This window comes from Microchirus variegatus (assembly GCF_963457635.1).
Source record: "Microchirus variegatus genome assembly, chromosome: 18".
In the NCBI taxonomy this organism is placed as follows: Eukaryota; Metazoa; Chordata; class Actinopteri; order Pleuronectiformes; family Soleidae; genus Microchirus; species Microchirus variegatus.
The window spans coordinates 12,337,885-12,347,565 of record NC_139819.1 but is presented as its reverse complement, the minus strand read 5'-3'; the positions used below and the strand labels follow the sequence as shown (position 1 = coordinate 12,347,565).

Genomic DNA, 9,681 nt, shown 5'->3' with positions numbered 1-9,681 from the left:
TATTCTGCGCAAACAACAAATTTGACATGATATGAAACCTAATTTTTACACATGCTTCATTCCACTCCACATTTTAATTACTTTACACTTAAACAGCTTGATAGATGCAGTTTGGACCACGATTGGTTAAGAAATCATACTTCTGTGTGTGTGTGTGTGAGTGTGTGTGTGTGTGAGGTACATGCTGACTGACAGTAGAAAGAGGATTTTCAGTCTGTTGCTCAGTGAGTTAATCCTGAATCCCCATCTCTCTCTCCCTCTCTCTCTCTGATCCCATCGTCTTTTCTTCAGTCCGCTCACTCACCTTGCAGACAAAACTCCTCTGGACTGACACACTGTCTCCTCTCTTCACTTTTCTGCAGGTGAGTGATGGATTCTCTAATTCACTGAATACCGTAGACATTAAAATACTTCTGTGTCCACTTATAATTTATTTATGTTTATGAAAAAAGGTTATTTATGGTGAATGCAGTTCCATTGTTATGCATGGTCAATTAATTGTGATTTCATACAGGTCAAATGTTGTTAATCATCTTCAAATGACACCTCATTTTACAGCATGTACAGTACGCGCAAAGGATTATATTCTTTGCATCGGCTGTCTGTGTCCTTGAGGCAATATTTCAGCTGTGTAGCTTTCACAGCAGCTTCCTATATGCAGTGTCTTAAAATCAATAATATAAATGACTATAAGTGATATGAATTTTTAATTATGGTCAAGTAGTGGCCCCTACACTGAAGAATGACTATGACTTCAGGGAATGTCAAAATATGTTGGTGCCTCTTACGTCATCTTAAATAGTTGGGTTAGTCTTTGGGTTAACCCTTCTTTGAATTGTCTGCATCATTTTCGACCCTGCTGACCACAGTCTGACCACAGTCTGACCACAGTCTGACCCTTTATGTCTCCTCTTGTTTATGTAAACTCACCTGATTGGCCCAGGATGTCAGAAGGGATCGTGTGTTCTCCAGGCCAAATCTGAGCTGGAACTTTCAGTTACATTTCACCAACCGCTGTTATAACAGACAAAAAAAAAAGAGGATAAATTCTCACTCTTCCTGATTCTATGATATTTATAACATCAGATGTTGAAATGAATGATGACATGTTGCACTAAAATGGCACAACTCATCTGACCAGCTGAGCTGGTGGCTCTTCCCTGGGCAACCAATCAGAAGGCTCCTGTCTGCTGCAACAATAATCTCATCACAGACTGCAGGCCTGTGTATCTGATACTTAAGCTTTTGATAGCTTAATGCAATTAGTCATGTCGTCTGAGGACGTTTAAGGAAGTGTTTGCTAAAACATTTATGTAAATGTAATAGCCTACAAGAAATGCATGCAGTTAAATGCTTTCTATTTAGTGTTGCAGTAGCTCTCAATTGTCATTTAAAATTAATGATACAACCACTACCTACACATTTTTAACCACTCTACCCCACAGGTGTGTTATAATTCAGTTTTCGTAATCACACACCTGCTTTTGTGTGTCGTATGCTCCTGTGGAGAAGTTGAGAAAATATTCAGGTCAGATGTTCATGACATTTCCCACTGAGACCATAACTATCTATTTACATCAGTATGGGCATTTCCACCTTGCTATGGATAAATAACAACAACTTTGAGCTCAATTGAAAGTCATCTTTGCCCTCTCATCTTTTTTTATTCCCAGGTAAACACCCAGATCAGGCAAACATGGCACAGTCTTTCACCCGTTTGCTGTCTGGTCGTAACACAGCAGTGGTGTTGACCGGCATAGGAGCTGGCACACTGGCATGTGGATACCTCCTCAGTGACGGCACGGCTGCAGCAGAGAGGAGATGCATGTTTCCGCCCAGGTACTGCGCTTTATTGTGTGTATATTGCACTATATTCCTGCAGTCCACAAATAATGTTAAAGGTGCATTATGTAATAAATCTAAAGCAACTGGCCATAAAATCCTCCTAATATGTCACAGAGATTCAGGAATAATGTTCATATAACAAACTGAACTCACCAACAACAACAGTACAGACAAAATATTTGCATTAAATAATATATTTTGCAGACTGCAAATCATGTTTATGTTTTGAAATCATGTTTTGGCATGTGGCGCCACCTACCGCCGTCTACCAATCATTGCAGTCAGTAGAGTCTCAGCTGCCGAGCAACCACGGGTTGCCAGTTACGTCAGAAAACGAAACCTAAAAGACCTCTGCATTTTTAATTTGAATGTAGTAACTGTTTTTGGCCACATTCTTACATATGGCACCTTTAAACTTGTTTTTCTCTGCATAATGTTTTGCCAAAACCTCCCTCTTGAATTGCAGCAATTTAACATTAGCATATCCAACATAATAACCACTAGTATTATGTTCCTATAGGAATGTGCGTCTATACACTAATATAGTTGTCCATCACTTCCTACAGTGCTGATTTCCCTGATCTGAGGAAACACAACAACTGCATGGCCGCAGCCTTGACTCCATCTGTTTATGCACAACTGAGGGACAAGACAACTCCAAACAACTGGACACTGGACCAGTGCATCCAGACTGGAGTGGACAACCCTGGACACCCCTTCATCAAGACTGTAGGAATGGTGGCCGGTGACGAGGAGAGCTATGAGGTTGGAGTTAATGTTAACAGTAAGTTGTACGTCTTTAACCCTACAATGCATAAAAGAGAGTGCTCATTTATTTATTTGTCCATCTTTAACTCAGGTGTTTGCTGAGCTTTTTGATCCCGTGATCAAGGACAGACACAATGGCTATGACCCCCGCACAATGAAGCACCCCACTGACCTGGATGCTTCCAAGGTGACACACACATTCCTCTTCACTCTATAGTTTATAAATCCCTGTGCCTCCTCCTACAAACACTGAACTCATGCTTCCTCCTCGCCAGATCACCTCAGGAATGTTCGACGAGCACTATGTGCTGTCGTCTCGCGTCCGTACTGGACGTAGCATCCGCGGGCTGAGTCTTCCCCCTGCGTGCTCGCGCTCCGAGCGCCGTGAAGTCGAGCACGTGGTCGTGACGGCTTTATCCGGCCTGAAGGGAGACCTGGCCGGTCGCTACTACAGCCTGGGCGACATGTCTGACAGGGAGCAGGAACAGCTGATTAACGTTGGTGAACAATCATAAACACTTCGACACACGTGCACATTCACATGGTCAGAGAAACAATTGATTTCTGTATTTCCATTCGGTGACCTTTCATCCTCCTTCTCCTGTTCCCCTTCACTGGTCAATCAGGAGCACTTCCTGTTTGATAAACCAGTGTCACCTCTGCTTACGGCAGCTGGAATGGCCAGAGATTGGCCTGATGCTCGTGGCATCTGGTAAGAAGAGTCCAAGAGAAATAGTTCTCATGTCCCTCATTAGAGACCCTGCAAAAAGCTGTAGTCACTTAAAAAAATGCATTAAGCATTTTTCACGTTAGTTTTTCAATACTCGGTAGTGCTATTTTCACTTGAGGCCAAAGTACTTGCATTTGTAGCTCTCACAGACCCAAACTAAATGTATTCTCCTGATTTTCCATCTATAACTGTCCACTGCAAAGTCAGAATATTTTCTCATATTTTCCCTTTAGCCCTAGAACTCCTACTCCAGGTCTAGTGTTGCTCTGACCTCCACCTCTGCATCTCTGCCTCCATGACCCCTCTTGACACTGGAAGCACATGACCTGCTCAATGTGAATAAAAATGAGCTTCTCCTCTCCTTATGCTGTAAAAAGAAAAAATTGAACCAGCAAACATGTATATGAAATGCCGACTTTGATTTTATCTGCCTTCCTTTCTCAGGCACAACAATGAAAAGAACTTCTTGATCTGGATCAATGAGGAGGATCACACAAGGATCATATCCATGGAGAGAGGCGGGAACATGAAGCGGGTGTTTGAAAGGTTCTGCAGAGGTCTGAAACAGGTATGCGTGTCTCTCTTTCAAGAAAAAAACTGTAGGTAAAAAACATTCCCTAGAAGACGGTATCGAAACACAACAGGCCATTAAAAAGTAGAAAGTAGGATGAACACACCAAATATAGAGGACAGTTGTCCAATCAGGAGCATCTCCACTATCTAGAATCCAAGTTATCCATGCAGTGTGTTCCACAAAGCCAAACACAATACTGATACAAACTGATGTTTTCTACTAGGTGGAGAATCTTATTCAGGAGAGAGGTTGGGAGTTTATGTGGAATGAGCGGCTGGGTTACATCCTCACCTGCCCCTCAAACCTCGGCACAGGGCTTAGGGCTGGTGTGCACATTCGCCTGCCCCTCATGAGCAAGGTAATGCACTGGCAACTGCGACTATACACATCCCTGCCATTTTGCCAGTATCATGCCTGAATACGATTGAATACGCGTGATATTTATGTCCTAGGATCCCCGCTTCAAAAAGATCCTGGATAACCTGAGGCTACAGAAGAGAGGCACAGGAGGTGTCGACACAGCTGCGACCGGAGATACCTTTGATATCTCTAACCTTGACCGACTGGGAAGGTCAGAGGTAAGTGCTGTGAAAAAGGAAGCCAGTAGCCTTAAGCAAGAGTTGAATTAAGCCACAGGAACAAAGACACAGAGGAGAACAGACTTGCCTTGGCTTGGGTTGTGAATAACTGCATCCCCCTGCTGCTTTTTAATCTTCCGTCTGAGCACGGCTCTATGTCAGTTAGTTTCCTGAGCCGAGCCTTTCATGTGTCACTTCCACACACAGGCTGTGCACAAACACACGAGCTATTAATCAAATGCTATGAAAGGTCATAGCTTGTTATGGTAGCTGAGATTCTTCCACTCGGAACTGATACAGTTGAGGTAGGAACCCAAAAAGACTAAACTCAGGAACCAACCGTGTATCTTGTGTTACAGTTGAACTTAGCACTGCCTTGTGATGAGCTCTTCTACGCATTTATAAGGTACTTAGAGCCAATTAGAAGCCAGCTGGTGCTGGACATTAAGTATTCTGGTAGAAAACAAGCAGCTGAATCTCATAGGATAGGATCTCATAGAACTGTTAAAAACAGTAAATACACTAATAAATGTCAGCAATTCTAAGGTGCTCTGTGTTTGAAAGAGTGCAAGTTCATGTTCTGTCTCTTAACCTAAGGTCAACAAATCAAAATGTAGAGTTAGTTCCTTTCCTCTTCTTCTCAAATGACCTTTTACAACACATGTAACGACATATGCAATAAATCCTTGGTAAGATCCACGTTTTTTAATGAGAGAGACAAACTTAAATCACTTGGCGCTCCAATAACATTTAAACTTAAAGTACTATTTTTGTTGTGGCTCTACCTTTAAAACTAGGGCCCTAGATGTGGCTGGCAAACAATCTCAGAGTCGCATTACTGCCTACCTTACCTAACAGGAGCGTAGGTGTAGAGCGAGAGACTGACTCTTGTAGCTGGTTGTAAGTGCTCCAAATTTAAATTCTTGGTTTGTGAGCGCAAGGAGGCTTTCATTGAAATGTGTGAAAAACAAATCTCATCTGGAGTCCAAAGTGTACTTTTAAAAATGAGGGGTTTCTCTGCACTCTAGTTGTTGATTTAAAAAAAAAAACACATGAGAATAAAAACAACACACAGGGTTAGACAACAACCATAGCAACATCTGTGTAGGTTGGAAATTGTTGGCAGGAAAAGAGTTTTTGCAGAGATTTTTGATATTATTTTTCATGGACCTCACACCCATTGTCAATCAGAGAAATGGACCCAAAAAATATCATATTTAAACTGTGAATGTGTAAAATCCCAAATATATATAATATAGCACACTATTTCTGGTCGAATTGCACGTTTTGATATAGAGTATGTGGGGTTTTTCTCAAATTTTAGTGGAAGAGGAATTATAATAATAATAACAAAACCTGGACAATAATAATAATAATATATGCCATGCTCTGGAGCTCTATCTTGCTCTGCCTTGCTAAATAGACACCATAATAACCCCAGGCAATAATAATAAATGCACTGCCAACAGGCACTCTAATAAAAACCTGAGCCTCAGTGATGACACATTGTGTTTGATCATTATCAGGATCATAGTACATTCATTTTACAGGTATATAACAGAAACTGTGATTTGTCACACTAATGACCCTGTTTTCACAGGTGGAGCTGGTGCAGGTGGTGGTTGACGGGGTGAACTACCTGATTGAATGTGAGAAGAGGTTGGAAAGGGGGCAAGAAATCAAGATCCCGTCTCCCATCTCCCAGTTCAGGAAGTGAACATCACCCCATGGAATCCTGGAATAGAGAACTCTCTCCAACCGCTTGTCACTTAACTGTTGGTCTTACAAGATATTCTGGAATGTATAGCACTAAATTGATTTTAATTCAGTATACATTCTTAGTAATCCTTTATTGGCTAGGTTTTTTTTTTTAATGTTTGTGCGGAAAATGAAAACTAAACTTGTCAGCAGTGGTGAGTTAAGTAAAATCTTAGGTCCTGTATGTAAATAGTATTCATAGGAATGTCTTGTATCCACTTTTAGACGCACAATATACAATCATGACCCTTGTAGTGAGTCATATCTGTGATCTCCTTTGTCAAAAATACTTTTTCCTGCCAGCTCTCTTAAATTCTGTATCTTGTTTTGTTATTTGAGGTTATATAATCCAGCATTTCCCCAAAAGAATTACCAAAAGTTCCCAAAACCTAACCAAAAAACGTTAAAAAAAAATGTCCCCATTGCTGCCTCATTAGCCACTGTGGGCACTCCACGGAATCTTGTGATCTTTTCAAAGGAGTCTGACCAATGGAAATCAGATGAGTGATCCTCAACAATCATTAAACTGTGCAACCAGGAAAGTAGATTATAAAGATTATAAAACAGTCGTGTCAAGGTACAAAATAAAGCATATACTCAAACACACACACACTCACTTGCACAGTTATTATTCTGCAGACACTGCGTTGATTTCCATTGATTTGGATAATCCAAACAAAGCATTATACCTAACCTTACCAATAGCCTGACTAATAACCCTAACCTTAATGAGGTCACATCATAGACATAATGCATTCCCTTGCCCCTTACCCTAACCTTAACCTAATCCCAATTCTAACCCTAACTCTAGCTTTGTACATTTTTGGACTGGAAAAAGAAGAAAATATGAAACAAAAGAGGAAAATGCAACATAAATGCTATGGGATGTTTGCATTTTAACTGTTGGTCCTTTAAATCCTGGTGCTCAAAAAAAAAAAAGAGTCACTTCACATCAGATTACTGACATAGCTCTCGTAACGCTATTAGAGATCTTAACTACAGAGCTCTGAAAGTGTGTGTGTTTGTTAAGTCACATCTGAATGACGCTAACATTTCTATGGAATTACATTTTCTCTGAGAGGGGACAGTGGACAGAGAACCAATGAGTGGTTGGGATTTTCATTATAACTTTCACTATCACTATAAATATACCATCAATATTGACCTACAAGAGGGAATTTGTTAAGTTTAGGTACACATAATACCTAATAAAGTTACTGCAGTCTGCTGCGTTAACCCATCTGATTCAAGGTCCAACAAGGTCCAAACCATCTGATTCAAGTGGGGTTTTTTTGAGTCACTGTTGTATTTCCATTATTTCAAAACCAATCTGGTCATTTTCCTCTGACCTCTGGACATTTTCTCCCCGACTGCTGCCGCTCACTGGATATTTTCTCCTTGTAGGACCACTCCTCTGTAAACCCTAGAGATGGTTGTGTGTGAAATTCTCAGTAGAGCAGTCGTTTGTGAAATAATCTGGTGTGCTCACCAGCTCATCATCTCGAGTGAGATGAACCTGAATTTACAGAACAATCCATTTTCACAGAACAATCAAGAGTTACATATCCACCATGTGAACCTTACCTGGACACTCCCTAATCTGACACTGTCCTATCATAATTAGTCATCGTAGTGAGCTTGTAGAGGCTATAAAATACAAATGAAAGTGGATGACGTTCATTTCGTCCACTTTTTTTGCTCCTGCTTGTTTGGTCTAAGGCTCAAAATGAGGCTGTTTGGAACTTTGGCGTTCATCTGTATGATGCTGTCTGCAGGTAAGAACAGTTAAACGGTTACAGTAATAAAATCTGTATGAATATTAAACGTGGAATTTAAGCCTGAATAGTTTTTGGAGCTTCAGTAAACATTGTGCATTCTGCTTTAGTGAATGGGTTAAAGTGTTACAACTGCTGGGAAAACAACCCGGGCGAATGTCATGAAGTATGGACCTGTCCTTACCATTATGACCGCTGCGCCACCACAACAGGTATGTTTAATGGGTCACTATATATTTAATGATTTAAATATATAAGTTTGTTCCTTGTGCGACTTATGCAATCGCACAGCACAGTCTAAAATGACAGTTGAGTCACTTTACTTGAAATTAAAAAGGAATTTTGTCTTTTTTTTTTCTTTTACAGTTGCCCAAAATTTGATCAGTAAACACTGTATGAGGAGTGATATGTGCACAAATGTTTATTCCGTTGGTGTCAGATGTTGTGAGGAAGACCTGTGTAATGGAGCGAAACACACTGGAGTCTTTGTCCCTCTTCTTCTGGTGTCCATAGCCATTAGTACACTTTTTAATTGATGATTAACTATCTAAGTCTGTTATATCATGGGAAGATCGCCTACGCTCTTGATGGATCCCTGGAAAAATTTATTTTTTTGCACTGTGAATTATTTTAGACTCCTCCACAAACGAATAACACTGTATATTTTCCCCCAATAATGTGTACGTGTACAGAATAAACATGACTTTCTATGAAAATACACTTTGTTTTTGCTCTTCAATCCAATATCTTCATATTAATTTACCAAACCGAATGCAGGATTTCTCGCCATTTTCTAAGAGAAAAGGGCTCTTGTAGTCGCTCCACGTGCCGTCTGTTACTGCTGTTTTGATAAAAACCAGAGTTAAACTCATGGAGGAAAAAGAAAAACACCGATGACCTTTTCTGCGTCTCATGATGAATGGAATAAGCTGACCTTTGATAGATATCTGCTGGATAAAGAAAGAGACTGTATAACATCAGTCACCAGATTGTCACGTACCCTATAATGCGGTCTCTTATTCGTACATTAAGCACGTGGACCAGATGATAAATTGTAAATGTAGAAAGTACAGGGTTCGAGAAAGCTTATTTTTTGATAAACTGGACGACTGGTATTAAACTTAATGAGGACAGGACAACACTTATTGGCATATTATTGAAAATCAACATTATGTCTGTGCATGAGGTCGCATGAATATGGAAAACACAAAAGGTAAAATGGGATTTCTGTATGAAGGAGGAAGCACTGCCAAACATAACAATAACAGATAAGGAACTAAACCAGAGCCATATCACTGACATCAAATTACTTTTTTATGACATTTAGTGGGACCAAAGTCAAACAGCATTAAAATAAAGTGCAAAATGAATTTAATTATTAACTTTTTTGAAGTATTTTCTACTCCGAAATACAAGCAGTCATCAATATAAACGGACCATAATGGTGCATCTCAGTAAATTAGAATATCGTGGAAAAGTTCATTTATTTCAGTAATTCAACTCAAATAGTGAAACTTGTGTATTATATACATTCGATACACACATACTGAAGTAGTTATGAAGTCTTTGGTTCTTTTAATTGTGATGATTTTGGCTCACATTTAAAAATAACCCAAAATTCAGTATCTCAAAAAAAATAGAATATGGTGGAAA

The 9,681-nt window shown here is 39.9% G+C and overlaps 1 protein-coding gene across 1 annotated transcript; it reads left to right on the top strand.

The window, feature by feature from the left end:
* Positions 1-1,696: 1,696 nt before the first annotated feature.
* LOC310939947 (creatine kinase S-type, mitochondrial-like) lies at positions 1,697-6,212 on the top strand (the record flags this gene model as incomplete). The annotated part of the gene is made up of 9 exons (XM_083904830.1): positions 1,697-1,839; positions 2,412-2,610; positions 2,705-2,800; positions 2,889-3,110; positions 3,240-3,325; positions 3,788-3,911; positions 4,141-4,275; positions 4,370-4,495; positions 6,096-6,212. 9 exons carry the CDS (start codon positions 1,697-1,699, stop codon positions 6,210-6,212), a joined length of 1,248 nt encoding a protein of 415 aa, XP_083760956.1.
* Between the last annotated feature and the right edge of the window lie 3,469 nt (positions 6,213-9,681).